Below are 21992 nucleotides of genomic sequence, written 5' to 3'. Positions count from 1 at the left end.
CTATCCACTCTTAAATGTCCTGGTATATAGTTTTCAAAACCTCTCTATGCCTGCTTTCACACACACACTCACACAAATTCACACACACACCATATATACATTTTGCATTTAACATGTGTGTATTTAGTTCTATAAAATTTTGTTTTTTAAATGACAGCTTTATTGAGGCATAATCACAAGCCATAAATTCACACTTTTAAAGTGTATAATTTAGCAGTCTTTTTGTATCTTCACATTGTTATTCATTCATTATCCCAAAAAGAAACCCCAAACTTGTTAGCAGTAAATTCCCATTTCCCCCTCCTCACAGCTCCCGGCAACTACTAATCTACTTTCTACTTGTAAGGATTTACCCATTCTGGACATTTTATATAAATGGATTCAAACAACACGTGGCCTTTTGTGACCGTCTTGTTTCACTTGGCGTGCGGTTTTTATGATTCATCCATGTTGTAGCATGTATCAGTACTTCATCCTTTTTATGACTAAATAATATTCCATTGCATGTATGTACCACAAATTGCTTAATCCATTCATCAGTTGACAGACATTTGGGTTGTTTCCACTTTTTGGCTCTTATGAGTAATTCTACTATGAACATTTGAGTACAGTTTTTTTTTTTGTGTGTGAACATATGTTTTAATTACTCTTGGGTATATAACTAGGGGTGGAATTACTAGGCCACATGGTAACACTGTGTTTAACTTTTTGATGAACTGCCAAATTGTTTTCGACATCAGCTGCATCATTTTACATTCCCACCAGCAATTGTGAGGGTTTCAATTTTCTGCATCTCTGGCAACCCTTATTTTTTGTTTTTTTTCCCTTAATTATAGCCATCCTTGTGGTTGTGAAGTGGTGTCTTGTGGTTTTGATTTGCATTTCCCTAATGACTAATGAGGCTGAGTATCTTTTCTTGCACTTATTGGTCATATTCATATATATTATTAGGAGAAATGTTTATTTGAATTTTTTGGCCATTAATTTTTAAAAATTTTATTTATTTATTTTTATTTATTCCTTTGATTGTTGAGCTATGAGTTCATTTTATATTCTTAATACAAGTCCCTTATCCAATATATGATTATAAATATTTTCTCCTCTCTGCTGTCTTTTCATTTTCTTGATCACACCCTTTGAAGCCCAAGTGTTTTAAATTTTGATGAAGTAAAAACCTACTTAATTTTTTGTTTGTTGCTTGTACTTTTGGGGTCATTATCTAAGACTCTACTGTCAAATCCAAGGTCACTAAGGTTTACTACTATTTTCTTCTACGAGTTTTATAGTATGAGCTCTTACTTTTAGGTCTTTCCTCCATTTTTGAGTTAATCTTTGTATATGGTATGAAGTAGAGGTTCAACGTCATTCTTTGCATGTGGATATCCAGTGTACCAGTGCCATTTATGAGAAGACTATTTTTTTGCCTATTGAACTGTCTTGGCACTTTTGTAAAAAAACTAGTTGACCTACAAATGTCAGTGTTTATTTCTGGACTCAGTTATAGAGCATTGATCTATATATGTATTCTTAGGCCATATCATCCTGCCTTTTTTTTTTTAACATGGGCAGGGACCGGGGAACGAACCCGGATCCTCTGGCATGGCAGGCGAGAACTCTGCCTGCTGAGCTATCGTGGCCCACCCCATATCATGCTGTCTTGACTATTGTAGCTTTGCAGCAAGTTTTGAAATCAGGAACTTTGAGTCCTCCAACTTTGTTCTTTTCCAAGATGATTTTGATTATTCTGGATCTCTTGCATTTCCATGTGAATTTTAGGGTCCACTTATCAATTTCTGCAACAACAACAACAAAATGCTAGAATTTTAATAAGGATTGCGTTGCATCTATAGATCAATTTGGGGATATTGCCATCTTAATATTGCTCTCCAATTCATGAATACAGGATGTCATTCCATTTATTTAGGTTCTTTAATATCTTTCAGCAATGTTTTATTGCTTTCATTGTATAAGTCTTGCAGTTCTAAGTTTATTCCTAAGTATTTTATTTTTTATTTTGTAATACATGGAATTATTTTTTAAATTTCATTTTTGGAATGTTCATAGTGAACACATTGCTCATTATGTTTAAAAGTGCAATTGGTTTTTGTAAATATGTCATTTTATAACTTATTTTCCTTTAAAATATTATGAACACATTTTTATGTAAAAAATACACTTCTATAACATCATTTTAATGACTGTGTAATACTTCACTATGTGGCTATACTACCATGTATTTACTCAGTTCCCTATTATTTGACATTTACAGTTTTTAAAACTTTTTAAAAATTATAAATAGCTCTGAGAAGCCCTCATTATTCAATTTTGTTGAGTTTTATCATTCAAAAAATCTTTGCCAATTTGACAGGTCAAAGATGAGTTTCCCTGCTTTGTTTCTATTTCAATCACTAGTAAGGTCAAACTCAGCCACCCACCATGTATTTATTTTTGTATTTGTTTTTCTGTGAATTGCTGGTTAGATTTTGGGATTTCTTAGCTCTGAGTGTTCATCTTTTTCTAATTGTATTGCAAACACAATCCTACAGATTAAAGTCATTAATCCTATATAACTGATGGTGTAAAACTTCTTCTCCTACATTTGTTGTACCATTTTTGTTTAATTACAGTGCATTTGATGATTAGACTTTTATTTTAATTTTTATTAACTCATTTATCATCTTTATGGCTTCTCCTTTTGCTGTTATGCTTATAAATTCCTTTCCTCTCTTTTTATTTTTGAAGACCAAATAGAAGATTAAAGAGATACATTTCCTTGCTCCTATAACATATCCTAGTATTTGATAAGCATATGGATCAGCTGTTTAGCCTATACTATTTTACTGGGTTTCTGTATTTCATCCAGTGCTCTCCTATCTACCCTACTTTCTCCTTCTCCATTCTCCAAAGCTCTTTGGTGAGGTGTCCAGCATTCAGGACCAAATCTCAGTTCTGGAGGAATCAACTCTGCTCTGAGGCGCGAGAGCTCCAGTAATTCACTAAGTATTTCTGAGCTTATTTAAAAAATGAAGTAGAGTGGGCATATAAAGGATTTCCTCCAAAGTACTCTCCAGGTTAACAAACTGCAAATTGTACTACTGGTTTTCTTTTAAATATGTAAGTTCCACAGCTCTCCCAAGTCCCCCAATTCTCCTTCTATTTCAGGCTATTACGTGGCTGTAGTGCATAGAGATCATTCTGTGCACATTCTTTGAGAATTGACAGCTCAGTGCTTGTATGGGAAATCACAAGGTCTTTGATGTCAGTTCTGCAGGCAGTATCAAGTTTCCTCGACTATTTCCCAAATTCGTTGCAAGCCTCCTTCCTTCCCTCTCATCTGAGGTCTAGAGCTGGCTTTCCTGACTTTGGTGTGAGCCTTGAGTATCTGGTGGGGAAGGTCGGGCGGTCCCGGCCCTCGCCCCAGACGTCAGGGTGGGAGTCTGGGAACGCCTTTCTTTCCCCTTCCACGCCTGCAAAGTTTGCAACGCGCTCGCAGAGGAGGACGTCTGTTGGCCTTGGGCTTGGCGCTGTCTGTTCCTGATCGGGCGGTGCCAGCTCCAGCCGCTGCAGGTTTTCCCTGCGAGAGGCCGCCCGCACGTCGCAGGCTCCCTGCGCGCTCATCCCGGGGCGCGGCTGGGCCACCGCCCAAACCCGGCGCCTACAGGCTCGGTGACCCGGGAGTGGAGAGCCGCGGCCGCCCACACCGCTCTGCGGGGATCCCCTCCGCGGGCTCAGATACGCTAGGATCCTGCCCGCGGGATGGCGGCGGCCGCGCGGGTCCGGGGCTGGGCACCACCGCTAGCCTCGCGGCCGCTACCGCCGCCGCTGCTGCTGCTGCTGTTGCTGCTGAGGGTAACTTGCGCGGCCGCCCGGGACTACCGGGCCACGACCGAGCTCAGCCTGCACCCACCCTACTTCAACCTGGCCCAGGCAGCGCGGATTTGGGCCACCGCCACCTGCGGGGAGACCGAGCCCGGCAGCGGGCGGCCCCGGCCGGAGCTCTACTGCAAGTTGGTGGGGGGCCCCACCGCCCCAGGCAGAGGCTATACCATCCAGGTAAGGGCCCGGAGAACGGGGTCATGGGAACCCAGCTCCCTCTCGCGCGTGGTGGAGACCCCGGGCGCAGGTGTGGACTCCTTCCCTAGGTTACTAAGACCTCGGGCGGCTGGCGTGGACCCTGTCCCGGTGCCTGCCAGAGACCCCGCTCAGCAGGCTTGGACGCGTCCCGGCGCGTGCCAGCGATCCCGAGAGGCAGGCGGGACGCCCGGGGGTGATCCCGTGGGCTCCCGGAACTTGTAAACGGATCAAGCATGCGAGGTGAATGAAGGGTGTGGTCAGGTTTGGGTAGGCAAGTAGAGGAAAAAAGTCCGCAACTGAATTCCCGGGATGCCTGGCACTGTTTTCCTTGGAGTCCCCCAGGCGATAGTGGGGCGCGCTTTCGAGGCCCCTTATCTGCCCGAGGGAGGTTTAGGTAGCAGTTACCTTCTGTGGTATACTATTATAATTATCACTAGTCTCATTCGGATGCCCCTGAAATGATGCAGTTCACCCCCTGTCCCCAGGGCCATATCCGAATAATGAGATGTACAGGGACAGAGAGAGATGTGACCTTCTGGGTCTCCCAGAGTCTCAGCTGGGAATCCCCTGTGCTAATAATAGTGTTCCTGGTGCGGGATCAGCATCTCATGGTGTGCCAGAGCCCTGGATGCCGGTGGCTTAGGTGAGGTTTATGGCCTAAATTCATGAGGTGCCGCTGCGATTTGAATTATATTAAGCCATGATGGGCTCCCTCTCCTAAAAGAGATCTCAGGCCTACTGCTGAGGAATTGGAATGTTGCCAGAAGAGGGGGTGGTTTTGGAGTCTGGGTGCCAAAAGCACAAGATGAGTCTATGTCCGTATTTCAGAAAAGTTTTAGACCCTGCGCCTCCATAAGTGAAAAGTTGTTGAACAGGCAATGCTGATATATGCTTATTTATTTATAGAATATATACATGCATTGTTTTATTAATATATTGTGTGTATTACAAAATATGTAAAAATAGAAATTAAAAAGTTAAACTCACAAAGATAAAACTATTTTTAATGTCCTTTATTACCTGCACCAAAACCATTTTGCTTTCTCTAAATATTTTATTTGTGATTGATTGTGAATGGTTATTTTTTATGTTTAGTTAAGCATGTGACAACAATTCAAGGTTGACTTTCTTTAATGCTTGATTTTAGTGACTGTTATAGCTGAAAAGATACTTCAAAAATATATAGATTCAAATGAAAAAACTGTATTGACTACTGAATCCCAGGACTGGCTACATAAATGGCAGGGCCCAGTACAAAATGAAAATGTGGGGTACCTTGTTAAAAATTATTATGAATTTCAAGATAGTGACAGCAGAGTATTAAACTAAGTGTGTGAGTCCTTTCGAACACAGAGCCTTGTATAACTGCACAAGGTGCATGCCATGCTGAGTTCAGTAAATCACAGTACTCATATTTCTGTTCCATTCTGCAATTATTCTAAAAAATTAGAACTTTTTTAGAATAAATAGAACTTTGGCCAGTGATATTCACTTTTCATAATGGTATTCAGTATTTCCTGTAAGAATGATCTTGCATTTCAATATAAAACTCACTGAATTTCTTCTTTCGGAAAATATTGGAATATGTTAGAAAATTCTGTTTCCATGTTTTTAAACTGGACAAATACGAGAATTTTTAGACAAGCACATTTCCATCTTTTCAGCAACAATATATGGAAACATCTTCAAACGTCCATTTTTCAAAACACTCTCCAAAAGCATGCATTTCTTCAGAAAAGTTTACTTTTCATGCATTGTAAAGGTTATGATATTAAAAAACACACCTTTATTTTGGTGGAACAGCATGCATTTCTTCAGAAAAGTTTACTTTTCATGCATTGTAAAGTTTATGATATTAAAAAACACACCTTTATTTTGGTGGAACAGAGAAAGTGTCTTTACTGTTTTATAAATATGATTCAGGAAGTATATTACCGGCAGCCACTTGTCACCTTAAAAAGGTGAGCTAATTTGGCATTTTAGTAAAAAAAAAAAAGTGGAACATGCTTAAGATTAACTGCTCTTTTGAGTACTTTACTATGAGATGACCAGTGAACTCTGTATAGTCAAAATTTTCATGGTCTTTCCCTATTGCAGTACAAGGTTGTAAATATTCTGCTATTTAGGAAAATAGGGTCCACAAATCTACTTCAAAGTGGTACAGCCAAGGGGAACCCCTCTTCTTCCTTCAGACAGCCACTCAGGAAAATTTGTGACATGTAACCAGCTTACCTGGGGACTGGGTGAAGTCTCCTAAGTCAATCTGTATATTAAAATATTAGTAAAACTGAATTTCCTTCAGTTTAAACAGAAACAGAAGCTTCAGTATTTCCTCCTTGCACCCCACTGAATTGTCTGACATCCCTAATTTCTGGGAGAACTGAGCTAATGTTGGGGAGGGTAAATTCAAGGGGGAGGAAGGTATTCAAGAGATCTTCAGCCTGTCTTCCCTCCCAGACTTGCTTGGAATGGCCAGCCCTCATTCTCCTCAGCCAGTATTTTGAGTACTCACAGGTTGACACTATGTTTTGGAGGCCCATAAAAATCACCATCCCTGATTGGTGGTCTGATTGGTGGTCTGATTGGTCTGATTGAGTTTCCATACTAGGACCTTAGATCCAGGTTCACAGTCTATCTCAACCCAGCGGTACCATAAGGCCAAAATGCTCACTGGACAGAGAGTTCCCCGGGAGTTTTCATTAGGGACTTAGGAACAGATTTTTCTCAATGGCAGCTGATTAGGAAATGAAGTCAGTGATCTGCGCAAAACCAAAAGGAAGAGAAGGAGTGCCAAGGGAGAAGCTCATAAAGTTCAGCAGAACGTCATTAGATTTGGTTGCAACAGAGTCTCATGAGAGTTGGTCATCAACAGTGATTAGAGGAGTTTTATTTTTATTTATTTATCTAAAATTAATTTTTTAATTTTTAAAAAAAGTACCAAAAAAACACCAAATGCAAACATTCATAACTTTTGATCATTCCATTCTACATATATAATCAGTAATTCACAATATCATCACATAGTTGCATATTCATCATCATGATCATTTCTTGGAACATTTGCATCTATTCAGAAAAAGAAATAAAAAGAAAACAGAAAAAAATTCATACATACCATACCCCCCACCCCTCCTTCTCACCAGTCACCAGCATTTCACTCTAAATTTATTTTAACATTTGTTCCCCCTATTATTCATCTTTTTTCCATATGTTTTACTCGTCTGTTGATAAGGTAGATGAAAGCAGCATCAGTCACACAGTCACATTGTGAAAGCTATATCATTATACAATCATCTTCAAGAAACATGGCTACTGGAACACAGCTCTACATTTTCAGGCAGTTCCCTCTCCATTACATCTTGACTATCAAGGTAATATCTATTTAGTGCAGAAGAATAACCTCCAGGATAACCTCTCGACTCTGTTTGGAATCTCTCAGCCATTGACACTTTATTTAGTCTCATCTCACTCTTCCCCCTTTTGGTCAAGAAGGTTTTCTCAATCCCTTGATGCTGAGTCTCAGCTCATTCTAGGGTTTTTCTCAATCCCTTGATGCTGAGTCTCAGTTCATTCCAGGATTTCTGTCCCACATTGCCAGGAAGATCCACACCCCTGGGAGTCATGTCCCACTTACATGGGGGTGGTGGTGGTGAGTTTGCTTGTTGTGTTGGCTGGAGAGAGAGGCCACGTCTGAATAACAAAAGAGGTTCTCTTGGGGGTGACTCTTAGGCCTAATTTTAAGTAGGCTTGACCTATCCTTTGTGGGGTTAAGTTTCATATGAACAAACCCCAAGATTGGGGGCTCAGCCTATAGCTTTGATTGTCTGCACTGCTTGTGGGAATATCATGAATTCAAGTTGGGGAAGTTGAATTTTCCCCCTTTCTCATCAAAGACCCGAAGGGGACTTTGCAAATACTTTTTTATTCACTGTTCAAATCACTCTGGGATTTATTGGGGCATCACTCTGGACAAACCAACCAAATCTCATGTCCTACTCAAGGTTCCATGTACTTATGGTGTTCAATTAAGCTGTCTACATACGTTATATTAGGAAATGCACTAGTCAAATTATAAATTTTATACCAAATAAATATTTTTTGCTTTAGTCTCACACATAAGGTAAAATTTTAAAGTATTAATTACCATCTATTTTCAGCATCCTGCAGTAATGAGAGGATGGAGTTTTAATGCCTAATGATACATTCTTTCTCCCTTGAAGGGGGGTGTTGACCTTTAATGTCTGTGCTTTGGTCACACAGGCTGCTATTTGCTTAAGGCTTCATTTATTCCCCCTGACCCTTGGGCTGCCACAATCTACCCCCCCACCCCACCCCACACACAGCAATTTGCACTGACTATCGGAAGACACTGCATCCCTATTGCACAACAATATAAGAGACAACAGAGCACTGGGAGTCCCTCACACTTAGGTGACGCCCCCAAACAGTGATGCCGCCATGGCCAAGGAAGGGAATGAAACCATTCTACTGATAACCGATGAAACCAGTGATTTCAGTCTGTGCTGGTTTGAAAGTATTACAGACCCCAGAAAAGCCATGTTATAATCTTGATTTAATACTGTAGGTTGGAAAGTTTTGATCATATTATCTCCATGGAGATAACTCACAAGTGGGTGTGATCTTTTGAATAGATAGAGACCCACCATTCCGGGTGGGTCTTGATTAGCTTGCTGGAATCCTTTAAGAGAGGAAACATTTTGGAGAGGGTCAGAAATGCAGAAGCCTCAGGGTCAACCGAAACTTCACAGCAGAGCTGACACAGATGTGGACATGTGGAGAACAGAGACACAGTTGTTTGGAGATGCTTGGAGCCCAGCAGACATTGCCATGAGATATAGAGGAAGTCAGAACTTGAGATAGCCAAGGAAAGCCAAGAGATGAAGGCCAGCCCCAGAGAAGTAAAGTGAGGAACCTCCATAGGAACAGAGGCTGAAAGCAATGGAGCCCAGGAGCACGGGAGCAGCAGATGCCAGCCACGTGGCTACCAAGCTGACAAAGGTGTTCCTGGCCCATCGGCCTTTCTTGAGTGAAGGTAATCTATTGTTGGTACCTTAATTTGGACACTTTCACTTCTTAGAACTGTAAATTTGTAACTTATTAAATTCCCCTTTATTCTAGCAGCTTTCAAATTAATATAGATTTTGATACTGGCGATGTGGGGTGCTGCTACAATTTGCAAATACCAAACATGTTGGAACAGCTTTTTACGTGGATAAAGGGAAGATCCTGGAAGAATTGTGATATACTTGATAGAGAAGGCCTAGAATGCTTTGAAGTAATTGTTGGTAGAAATGTGGTCTCTAAAGATACCTCTAACGAGGTCTTAGACAGAAATGATGCACGTGTTATTGCAAACTGGAAAGAAGGTGATCCTTATTTTAAAGTGGCCAAGAATCTGGCAAAATTGACTGCTGGTTTTAAATGGAAGGCAGATTTTAAAAGTCACAAACTTGGATATTTAGCAGAAGAGATTTCCAAATTAAATGTGGAAAGTGTGGCCTGGTTTCTCCTTGTAGCTTATTGTAAAATGTGACAGGAAAAAGATAAGCTGAAAACTGAACTCTTGAGTACAATGAAACCAGAAATTGATGGTCTGGAAAATTCTGGGCTTCCAGAAAGTTAGACCACAGAGAATAGTGCCACACATGAGGATTTAACCAAACAGAGAGACAGTCAGCCATTTCAGAAAAGGCCAGGATTTGAGATGGAGTTATCCAGAAAGGATTTGTGGAAAGTCCTTTTGTCTGATGGGCATGACCCCAGTTTCTATGGCATAGAAAACCAAGAAGAGTGTTGTGGGATCTGTATAAATGGAACCACTGCCAGTCTGGACTAAAAGGGACAGAAAAGGAACAAAGTAAAATAAAAATGTCTTCAAAGGCAGAACCATGGCGGCTAAGATCTGGAGCCCAGAAACCTCGTGCCAGGAGAGTGGACTGACCCACACACCTGAAGAGGATGAATTTGCCCAAGAAGCAGAGGGTGGACCTTCCACTTTATTGTTCAGGAAGAGTTGTTCCACTTCAGGCCTTGAAGAGGGTGAAGCGCATAAACCAGGGACTGGGGGAGCCTAGCTGCCACCCCATTGTTCTGGAGGGGTTGAGCATGTGCCCTGGAGATGGCAGAGATCCTGGGTGCTGCCCCAAAGCTTAGAAAGGATGGGGTCGAGAAAAAGATGGTTTTCCAAATGTCCCCCAAGATTGCAACTACCCCAGTGTTTGGAGAGAGCAAGGCTGCTGCATAGGACCTTGGAAACAGTGGGACTGTCACTTTCTAAAACCCCAAAGATGAATGACTGTCAGACTTTGAAACTGTTTGGGTCCAGTGACCCCTGGGTTCTTTCCAGTTTCTCCATATGGAGATGGAAATATCCAAATACCTATGACTGTTCCTTCTTTGATGTTGGCAGCAGATAACTTGTTCTTAGTTTTACACAGCCAGCGGAGAATTTGCCTTAGGACAGACTCTGCCTGTAGTAGACTTTGTTGAGATTTTGTACTATTTCTGACTTTGTATTGTATTTGTATTTTTACTGAAATGTTTTAAGGCTTTGTGATATTATGATGGAATAAATGAATTTTGCATTTGGAATGAACATGTCTTTTGGGGGTCCAAAGGGTGGAATGTGCTGGTTTGAAGCTATTATGTACCCCAGAAAAGCATGTCCTTTAATCCTCATTCAGTATTGCTGGGTAGGATCTTTTTGATTATTTCCATGGAGATGTGACCCGCCCAATTGTGGGTGGTAACATTTGATTAGATGGTTTCCATGGAGCTGTTCAAGGTGGGGTTGCTCACTGGAGCCCTTTAAGAGGGAACCATTTTGGAGAGAGTCAGAAATGACAGAAGCCTCAGAGCTAACAGAAACTTCACAGCAGAGCTGACACAGATGTGGACATGTGGAGAACAGAGTCATGGATGTTTGGAGATGCTTGGAGCCCAGCAGATATCGCCATGAGATGTTAAGCAAGCCAGAACCTAGAGAGAGCCAAGGGAAGCCAAGAGATGAAAGCCAGCCCTGGAGAAGTAAAGTGAGGAACTCCCACAAGAACAGAGGCTGAAAGCAATGGAGCCCAGGAGCAAGGGACTAGCAAATGCCAGCTACATGACTACTGACAGAGGTGTTCATGAGCAGTCTGCCACCTGAACAGGAGTAGCCACACAATCTAGTATGGACACTATGTGGTGGGAAACTGGGACTATACAAAGCAGCCAATGGGCTGAATTAAGGGCCATATAAATGGTCATTGCTCATGAACCAGGAGATGCAGTAACTATTTGTGCTGACAACTGGGCAGTGTACTGGGGCCTGACAATGTGAATGGCTATGTGGAAGCAAGAGCAATGAACTATTGTTAGCCACCCCTTATGGAGAAAAGAAATGTGGAAAGACCTCTGGACTTCCTGTCATAAGCAAAAGGTAACTGTGTTCATGTCTCTTCCCATAGCACTGATTCTTTACCTGGCAATATTGAAGCAGATGTTTTAGCAAAACTTTGTAACCTAAAACCAACGTCACATGAGGCTGCTGACTGGTTGCATAGGAAGACAAGACACCAAGACAGGACACTGGCACGGCAATTTCAGCTGCCCATCACCAGACAACAACTGAAAGAAGTCGTGAACTCCTGCCCCTTCTGTTCACTGTGATGCCCAAGGTGACCTCTTATTGGTGCCTTAATTTGGATACTTTCAGTTCCTTAGAACTGTAAACTTGTAACTTATTAAATTACCTTTTATAAAAGCTGTTCCATTATTTGTATACTGCATTCTGGTAGCTTTCAAATTAATACACAGTCTTAAATGAGAAGATTCTTCTTCAGATTCTTTTGATGTGCTGAATTCCGACAGGCCAGCAGGGTATTCCATGTATTCCAGCTCACAGGGATCCCAGTCCAAGGCAGGCCAGTTGGCACCCAACAATGGCAGATCAGTATAGACTAAGCACCGAGTTTTTTGTGTGTGTAGGTTACAGCAGAAGCCTATTACAAAAAGATATTTGCTATAACACTAACAGCGAAAAGAAAGACATTTTTAGGGAATTATGAGAGGCAAATCTTTTTGATCTAGTAGAATACAACTAAATTTCCATTAGTAGACAGAAGTGTTTCAGGAGAAGGGGTGTCACGAGGAGGTTTTAGATACTATACCTTTTCCCCCTGCAACTGCAGGGAGCCTTCTGGAATCGAATCCACAGTTAACCTGGATGTAATAAGTGTCCACAGAGTCATAAATACTGTGCCTTGAGGTATGGGGGGGGCGGGGAGGATTTCGGATTGGTTACAATACAACTTTTGGGCTTAAATTTTGGGTGGCCCTGATACCCCATGGGCTTAGGATTCCCAACCAGCATGGCTGCATCAACCAGGACCAAAGCCAATTGACCTTATTTTCCCAAATTTTGAATGCTTGTGGCACAGGCAAGAGCAAGTTATTTTCATTACCTGATTGTAGCTGTAATATTGCTGGCCTTTTGACCTAAATTCTCAGGGTCTGCATGGGCTCCACCATTACCAGTTCAATAGGAGCGGAGCAGTTGTTTGGGTTGTGAATCAAGGCTGATGAGGGCTGGGCACAACTAATGTGTCCATTGCTGCAGAGATTGCTTATCTTTTAACTGCGCCTTTAGAGTTAATTCTCATTCATTCTTTTAATTAACCCTGCTACTGTGGGTTGTAAGGCAAATGAAATGTCCATACAATGTCATGTTCAGTAGCCCATGCTTGGGTTAGCTGTCCAGTAAAAGGAATCCCTCTATCACTGTCCACATGCGTGGGGACTCTGAAGAATGCACTTAGCTTTTCTAAGCTATGTATTTTAGCTTTTTGGTTGGCTTTCCCTATTGGGAAGACCAACTACAGTCCAGTAGCCCTATCTACAACTGTAAAGGCATATTTTGCACCTTTGGATAAGGGAAGGGGCTAGTATAATTTACTTGCCACCTGTTGACTGGAATCTGCTCATAGCTGATGTAACCAAGTTGATGAGGAAGTATCCCTGGGCATCATAGTGAACAGGAGGGGCAGGAGTTCACGACTTCTTTCAGTTGTCTAGTGATGGGCAGCTGAAATTGCTGTGTCAGTCTGCACAGAGTCTGGTACACTTGGTGTCCTGTCTTCCTATGCAACCAGTCAGCAACCTCATGTGATGTTGGTTTTAGGTTACAAAGTTTTGCTAAAACATCTGCTTCAATATTGCCAGGTAAAGAATCAGTGTTATGGGAAGAGACATGAACACAGTTACCTTTTGCTTATGACAGGAATTCCAGAGGTCTGTCCATGTTTCTTTTCTCCATAAGGGGTGGCTAACAATAATTCATTGCTCTTGCTTCCACATAGCCATTCACATTGTCAGGCCCTGGTATACTGCCCAGTTGTCAGCACAAATAGTTATTGCATCTCCTGGTTCATGAGCAATGACCATTTATATGGCCCTTAATTCAGCCCATTGGCTGCTTTATATAGTCCCAGTTTCCCACCACATAGTGTCCATACTAGGTTACGTGGCTACTCCTGTCCAGATGGCAGACTGCTCATGTGTTGATTCATTAGTGTACTAGCAGACTTGGGTGTACTGCCAAATATGTCAATGGTAGGCACAGAGATAGCTACCTAGGGAGGATCATCAGATAGGGGCAAGCATTGTTCTTCCACACAGGAAACTGGTCTCAGGATATCATGCATTTCTGCCGCTAAGGGGCTGTTGTTGAAAATGCTGTGCTGCAGCAGATAAACTTTCAATTTCATTAATGTGCTTAATTATACACTGCCAGAGTGAGGCTTAGTGGCAGTGTCATGTATTCCCCTTATATGGGGATGGCTGTTCTTAATTGCACAGGGCATTTCTGAGTTAGTCCTTCAACTTGTATTAAGGCGTTATCAGAAACACACAGTTATTTTTCTAAAGGGCTATATTGTAGTTTAGACCAAAAGCTGATGGGAACTTGCTTTGCTTGTTGCCTTGACCACAAGTCCCACCCAATGCCAATATTGGTACCAGCCATGTCTAATTTGCAAGACACATCTTGGTTCACCCCCCCACACACACACACATAAAGCCTGAGCTTGTTTTGCTTTTTCAGAAAGTAGCCCCCTGTGGAACATCCCTTTCCCATGTTCTTTCTTTTCCAATTAGGGCATATAAAGGTTTAGAATCTCTGGTAAATGGGGTGTAAATGTTCTCCAATAACCTAACAAACCTAGGAAAGCCATGAGCTGTTCAGAAGTATGTGGGCTGGGATAATTTTGCACTTTATCAACAAAAACAGAGGGAATAGTCTTGGTCTTACTTGACCAAACAACACCCAAGAACTTGACAGAGCATCCAATCTCTTGTAATTTGTAATCCTTGGCTCTCGAGGTGGGCCACTATGGTTTTAGTGGCAGTGTCCAATTCTGCAAGAGAGTTACTGGTTAACATAACATCATCAATATAGTGAAGAGGCATGACCTCCTCTGGAGGTTTCCATATTTTAAAATCTTGGGCTATCAAACCATGGCAGATAGTGGGACCATGAAGTAGCATGGTAAATGTTCACCATTGTTTTTCCCATGTGAGAGTGAATGCTGGCTGGCTGGAGGGATTTAAAGAAATACTAAAAAAGACATTAGCAAGATCCAACGTAATGGCCCACATCTGCCTGTGTGATACACAGTTTGGACCATCATGCCTCCTGGAAGCACGACTGGTAGCTCTTACTTCAGTATCTCTGTGCCCTTAGGCATTCTACCTCTCTTAAGTTGGCCAGAGTTTGTGTGGTTCTTGAAATGGATTGCCCTACTACTGGGCTAAGAGTGGATACAAAGTTCCATACCAGTGACTGGGGATACTATTCAGCCTAGCATGCTTTTTGCCCATTGTGAAGGTTTCATTATCTTGTTCAATAAAATTAACAGCATACATGGCATGCTTTATTCCTAGCTCCTCAGTACATCTTGCAATTCATCTAGCATATTACACCCCTCATATTGGGCCAGGTTTCTCTACAGCTGGCACCTGCTTGCTCTCCTGGCTGGCTCACCAAATGTTCCAATCTAGCACAGTCCTGAGACAAAAGCGCACACTAGGCAGAGAGTTACCCATAAGTTTTAATTAGGGACTTACAAACAAGATAAAATTTTTCCTGATAGTGGCTGGCTGAGAAATGGAAGTCAGTGATCTGTGTAAAAATAAAAGGAGGAGGAGTGCCAAGGGAAAGGCCTATAAATTTCAGCATAGTCTCATGAGATTTGGTCACAGTGGAGTCTCTCAAGAGTTAGTTACCAACAGTGATTAGGGGAGGGGAGTTTTAATGCTTTGTTGATACATTCTTTTCCCCTTGAGGGGGTCTTTAGACCTTAAATGCCTATGCTCTGGTCATGCAGGCTGCTATGTGCTTAGGACCTCTTTTTTTTTTTCCCTATGAGGGGGTCCTAACCCCTGGGTTGCTACACAGTCCTAGAGAGAATAGGAAGTGACTGACTGTGTTTCTAGGTCAGGACACAGCCTACAGAAAGAAAATGTGACCTGGCGTTATACCCAATTCTCTTCTGAAAATAAAAAGTGAGCAGAAATCCTGTTGGGGAGTGCTTCTGCTGTCCCACTTGGCCCAGGAGGATGCTCTAATTTCTGATCTGAGAATTCTCTCCTAATGAGGAGAGCCAGGTGTCAGGGGCACGGAGGGGAAACCATGTTCCGGAGGTGCAACTGTTAGACACTTGGTCTAGCCCAGTGTGTTGGCAGCAGCTCGTCCAGACTTGGTCTTTCAGAAATGTGAGGGGCAAAGTGTTTTAGCTTGCTAATGCTGCTGGCAGGTAATATACCAGAAATGGTCTAGCTTTTCACAGTCATGTGAAGGCTCCCCATTACACAGCCAGTCTGAGCTTTGAAGAACACTGATGAAAGGGGTCATGGAACTCATGGGACTGTCACTGTTGTAGCCCATCTCTTCTAAAACATCGATATGTATTTTCTGCAGTTTGCGGACTGAGAGCATTATCCTTTTAATGTCCCCTAAGACTTTAATTTCCAGAGGAGGAGACCGGAGATCATATTCTGTCAATGTCAACAATGTGATTCCATCAAGTCGGTGCTTATTACATAAGATGTCCACATATTCAAAAAAGCCTTCATCTTTCAACCAAACAGCTACATGTTTGGTTGTCCAGCGGCGAATGCAGAGTTGATTAGGACCTGCCATTTCCTCCTCCACTGCCTGTCTAGGTATGGGACTGAAGAGGGACTATGATGGTTTTTAGTTTGCAAATGTCTGCATTGTTTGAACATTTTATAATAGTGTATCTCCGCGGTCGGAGCCGGACTCCCCAGACCCTCCTCCGAGTCGGCGTCCGGGCCGCAGTCAGAGTCGCCGACCCTCGGAGCCGCGCCGGGGTGAAGCGCTTGGAGCGGCGGGGGCGGAGCCCGGGGCGTGGAGCCCGGGCGGAGGCGGGGCGATGGCGGCTGCGCGCAGGCATCGCTGCGGCTCCGGTCTAGCTTTTCAAAAGGGAATTTATTAAGTTACAAGTTACAATTCCAAGGCCATGAAAATGTCCAAATTAAGGCACCAATAAGAGGTTGACTTTACTCAAGAAAGGCTGATGCCATCTGGAACACCTCTGTCAGCTGGGAAGCCATGTGGCTGATGTTTACCTACTTACTGGTTTTGTCCCCAGTTCCATTGCTTCCAGCTTCTGATTCCCGTGGCTTCTTCTCTAAGTGCCTGTGGGTCCTGACATAGTTGCTCTGGGGCAAAATTTTGGAGTTCATCTGTTCGGAAAGTTTGTTTCCTGATGCCTGCCCAAGCAAAAAAAAATCTGGAAAGGTGCATGGTGATGTCTGCTGGGCTCTCTGGTTCCTGTGTAGCTTTTGTCAGCTTTTTCAGCTCTTGACATCTCCTGGGGCTTCTGTATTTCCAAACATCTGCAACTAAGCTTTCTCATAAACATTTCCTTGTGTTGGCTCTTTTACAGACTCCAGTAAACTATTCAAGACCCACCTTGAATGGGTATAGTCACATCTTCATCTAACCACAAGGTCACATCCACAATTGGGTGTATCACATCTCCATAGAAGCAATCTAATCAAAGGTTTCTACAATATTGGATCAGGACTAGAAGAACATGGCTTTTCTGGGGTACACAATAATTTCAAACCAGCACACAAGGGGAGATAAGTGGGGGAAGGGTGGAGAAATTATAATTAATCAGTTGTACCCAAGTGAGAATGGTACTGAATCTGTGCAGGTACAGTTCAGTGTGGGAAATGGAGAAAAGGTAATGAAAAGGGTTCTAATTCTTTGAACTTTCTAAAAATAACTCTTTGAGGCCTGCCAGGATTTAGAATCTCAGGCCAAAAGGACTTAGCAAAAAATGTAAAAAAAAGTGGCTAAAAGCATGTCTTAGAATAAAATCTAGGTTCATGGTAGTGAGTCTATAAAAATAAGCAGTCACTTGTATCAACAGGCAGAGAGTGTTTAAAAAGCTCTGAATTATGTTGGTTTGAAAAATGTTCCTTGTGATTTTTTGGATTTAAGATTCATGAAATAAGGTTTTATATACTCATTACTGCTCAGACATTAAGTTTTTGATGTGTGAGAGCTCAGGGATTTAGGAATCCTGTCTGTTTGGCTCACAGCTCTCACCCCAGTGCTATCATGAAGCCTGACACAATGTAAGTGCCCAGACAATGTTGAATGAAGGGATGGCTAAGTGAAGATACAGCTGAAGACTGTAAAGACGCTACTGTAAATGAGAAAAATATGCAAGTTAATTCTATTCTATTGAAAAGTAATTGCAATTGAAATATGCCAGACTTTGTGCTTCAATTTTGTGTTTACTTACCTATAAAATCTAAACATATGATCACTTACTAAGACGTCTGATAGAGGTAGTGATAAAATGAAGTAGAAATAAAGTTGTGTTGAAGATATAACCTTGTGGTTAGTTTAGCTTGGCACAAACATTATACTCATGGAGAATGAAATGTATATATTTGCTAAACATACAAATTCAATCATTGCAGAATGATAATTCAACACATCTTGTGTAGATACTTTCATTACACTTCAGATTATATATAGGAATGTATATTTAACCTGTATGATATTGATAGAGAAACCTACACACATGAGCTAAGAATGAGAGTGTTTGCTGTAAGCCACGAAGAAGTCTTATTTCTTCACAGTTGTGTGTTTGTGGAACTTAGACTAATGGCGGTAAACAGGAAACTCCTTCAATAAGGAGCTCTTTATAGAACTATTGTGAAAGAAAACCATTTGTTAACGTCAACAAAAACCTTTTCCTTTGTGAAAACTGATGTGGAAATTCTGATGAGGGCTGGGAAATGTAAGGTAGTAACTATATGCATCAATATATTTGTGACAGTTATTAATGATAACAGCTATATTGAGACTTTGGACAAATGGCTATAGTCAGTAATTTAAGGGTGGATGATTCTTTTAAAAAAATTTTTTTTTCTAACATTTGTTCCTTGTTTATGGACATTAGTCAGAGTTCAGCAATGAAAGTTTATGGACAAAGCATTTGAAGAAAACAAACATGGCTCTTCCTTTGGAGAGCCACACTCACCTACTAGCTAAGAAACATGGTCCCACACATCAGAGTCACAGAAATTCAGATTTGTTTCTTGACAAATCACAAATTACTAGAGCTCACAAACCTTCAGGATTGGTGGTGAATAGTTGGAAAGTGAATGTTCAATCTTTGAATTGCAAGATTAAAAAAAAAATCTTTATTAATAAAACCAATCAACATACACCATGAACATTCTTAATGTATGAACATTCCATACTTGGTGTGCAATCAATGGCTCATGATATCATCACATAGTTGTATTTTCATTACCATGATCATTTCTTAGAACATTTGCATCACACCAGAAAAAGAAATAAAAAGAAAAACTCATACATACCATACCCCAACCCCTCCCTCTCCTTGACCACTAGTATTTCCCTCTACCTATTTTAACATTTGTCTCTCCTCTTATTTATTTATTTTTAACCCGTATTTTTTACTCATCTGTCCATACCATAGATAAAAGGAGCGACAGACACAAGGTTTTCACAATCACATAGTCATTTTGTGAAAACGATATCGTTATACAATAATCTTCAAGAAACATGGCTACTGGAACACAGCTCTACAGTTTCAGGCACTTCCCTCTAGCCTCTCTAATACACCTTAAACTAAAAAGGGGTTATCTATATATTGCATAAGAATAACCTCCAGGATAACCTCTCAACTCTATTTGAAATCTCTCAGCCACTGACACTTTATTTTGCCTCATTTTTCTCTTCCCCCTTTCAGTCAAGAACGTTTTCTCAATCCCTTGATGCTGAGTCCCAGCTCATCCTAGCATTTCTGTCCCAGATTGCTAGGGAGGTTTACAACCCTGGGAGTCATGTCCCATGTAGAGAGGGGGGAATTGCAAGATTGTACTTCATCCTCTGAATTACTGTTGCTATTGAGAATCTTGATCATTTATATTGAGAGAAGACATGTACAATCCTAGGGAAAGGATATCTTCAAAAGCTATATATATTTTTAACTATACTTTTAAAATTTATTTTTAACATTTTTAAATTGTGAAATATAACATATATACAAAAAAGCAATAATTTTCCAAGCACATTTTAACAAGTAGTTATAGAACAAATTTTAAAATTTGGTATGGGTTACAGTTCCATGATTTTTCATTTTTTCTTCTAGCTGCTCCAAGACACTGGAGACCAAAAGAAATATCAATATAATGATTCAACAGTCATACTCATTTCTTAAATCCTATCTTCTGTTATACTTTTTTTCTTTTTTTTGTGAAAAAGAACTTCTAGTACAATGTTGAATAATAGTGGTGACAGAGGGCATCTTTGTCTCGTTTCCCATCTTAGGGGGAAAGCTTTTAGCCTCTCACCATTGAATACGAGTGTGGAACTTAGACTAATGGTGGTAAATAGAAATCTCTTTCACTAAAGCTTTGTTGCTGCTGAAAAACTTCTGGCTATGAGTTTTTCATATATGCCTCTTATCATGTTGAGGAAGTTGCCTTTGATCCTTACCTTTTAAAGTGTTTTTTATCAGAAAAGGATGTTGAATTTTGTCAAATGCTTTTTCATCATCAATCAAGATCATGATATGATTTTTCCCCTTTGGATTTGTTAATGTGCTATATTACATTGACTGATTTTGTGTGTGTGTGTTGAAAGGAACCATCCTTTCATTCTTGGTATAAACCCCACTTGGTCTGGTATATAATTCCTTTAATATGCTGTTGGATTCCATTTGCTAATATTCTGTTGAGAATTTTTGCATCTATGTTCATTAGGGAGATTGGTCTGTAGTTTTCCTTTCGTGTAGCATCCTTACCCAGTTTTGGTGTTAAAGTGATGTTAGTTTCATAAAATGACTTAGGTATGTTAGATAGTTAGGAAGCCACCACATGGGAAAAAGGGGGCCACCCTAAGGCCACCCCCCAGCAGACTAGAACCCACTTTTAATGGATGCTGTTCTAGTTTGCTAGCGGCCAGAATGCAACACACCAGAGATGGATTGACTTTTAATAAAAGGGGATTTATTTTGTTAGTTCTTCAGAGGAAAGGCAGCTAACTTTCAACTGAAATTCTTTCTTAATGTGGGAAGACACAGGGTGATCTCTGCTGGCCTTCTCTCCAGGCCTCTGGGTTCCAACAACTTTCCCAGGGGTGATTCCTTTCTGCATCTCCAAAGGCCTGGGCTGAGCTGTGAGTGCTGAGATGAGGTATGCTGAGCTGCTTGGGCTGTGCTATGTTGAGCTCTCTCACATCAGCACCAGCCAATTAAATCAAACCTCACTCATTACAGCAGGTATGTCTCCTAGCCGACTGCAGATGTAATGAGCAACAGATGAGTTTCATGTACCATTGGCTCATGTCCACAGCAACGGAACCGGGTACCTTCACCTGGCCAAGTTGACAACTGAATCTAACTACCGCTGATGGTTAAATTGAGCAAACTGCAGTCAGAACATTCCGACTTTAATGGATGGTTAAATGGTTAAACTGAGCAAACTGTGGTCAGAATACCCTGTTAAAGCAAGAAACAAAGCCACAAAGGAAAAACCCTAAGAAAGCCCCCTAGTAATCTGTGCACAATACTACTATCAGCTGGTCCCATAAAACCCTGAACTAAACTGTAATCGGGGCCAGTCTGGTTCTTCATCAACTGAGCCTGTCCTTTCTTCCTCTCTTTACTTGCTGCTTTTAACAAATCACCTTATTCTCCCAACTTTGACTCAAGTTTTACCAAGACTCCCGGCCAGTTTTTTCTTCCTCTTTTTACTCACTGCTTTTAGTAAATCACCTTGCTCTCCAAAACAAAAAAGTTTCAGTTTTTTGTCTCGGCAAGTGAAAGACCAGGACTGCTGGCCAGGTAAGGCCAGGGCCAATAGAGTTCCTTTTTCCTCAATTTTTTGAAAAAGTTTGAGAAGGATTGGTGTTCTTTTTGGAGTATTTGATAAAATTCCTCTGTGAAGTCATCTGGCCCTGGCTTTTCTTTGCAGGAAGATTTTTGATGACTGATTGAATCTCTTTACTTGTGATGGGTTTGCTGCGATCTCCTATTTCTTCTTGAGTCTGTGTAGCTTGTTTGCGTGTTTCTGGGAATTTGCCCATTTCATCTAAATTGTCTAGTTTGTTGGTGTATAGTTTTTCATAGTATCCTCTTATGTTTTCTTTTTATTTCTTCACGGTCTGTGATAATGACCCCCCTCTCATTTTGGACTTTGTTTATTTGCATCCTCTCTTTTTTTCTTTGTCAGCCTTGCTAATGGCCCATCAATTTTATTGATTTTCTCTAAGAACCAGCTTTTAGTTTTATTGATTCTTTCTATTGTTATTTTGTTTTCCCATTCATTTAACCTTGCTTTAA

At 41.2% G+C, this 21992-nt stretch overlaps 1 protein-coding gene across 2 annotated transcripts in view; it reads left to right on the top strand.

Moving 5' to 3' along the window:
* The first annotated feature begins 3257 nt into the window (after positions 1 to 3257).
* LAMA3 (laminin subunit alpha 3) overlaps positions 3258 to 21992 on the top strand; it is a 318755-nt gene continuing 300020 nt past the window's right edge. For both annotated transcript variants that reach the window (XM_077135789.1, XM_077135788.1), the window contains exon 1: positions 3258 to 4053. In XM_077135789.1, the coding sequence (XP_076991904.1) occupies positions 3757 to 4053 (297 nt within the window). In that variant the 5' untranslated portion in view covers positions 3258 to 3756. The remainder of the gene's footprint in view (positions 4054 to 21992) is intronic.

The sequence above is a fragment of the Tamandua tetradactyla genome, chromosome 18, assembly GCF_023851605.1.
Source record: "Tamandua tetradactyla isolate mTamTet1 chromosome 18, mTamTet1.pri, whole genome shotgun sequence".
Taxonomy (NCBI): domain Eukaryota; kingdom Metazoa; phylum Chordata; class Mammalia; order Pilosa; family Myrmecophagidae; genus Tamandua; species Tamandua tetradactyla.
This window is presented reverse-complemented; position numbering and strand designations above follow the sequence as displayed.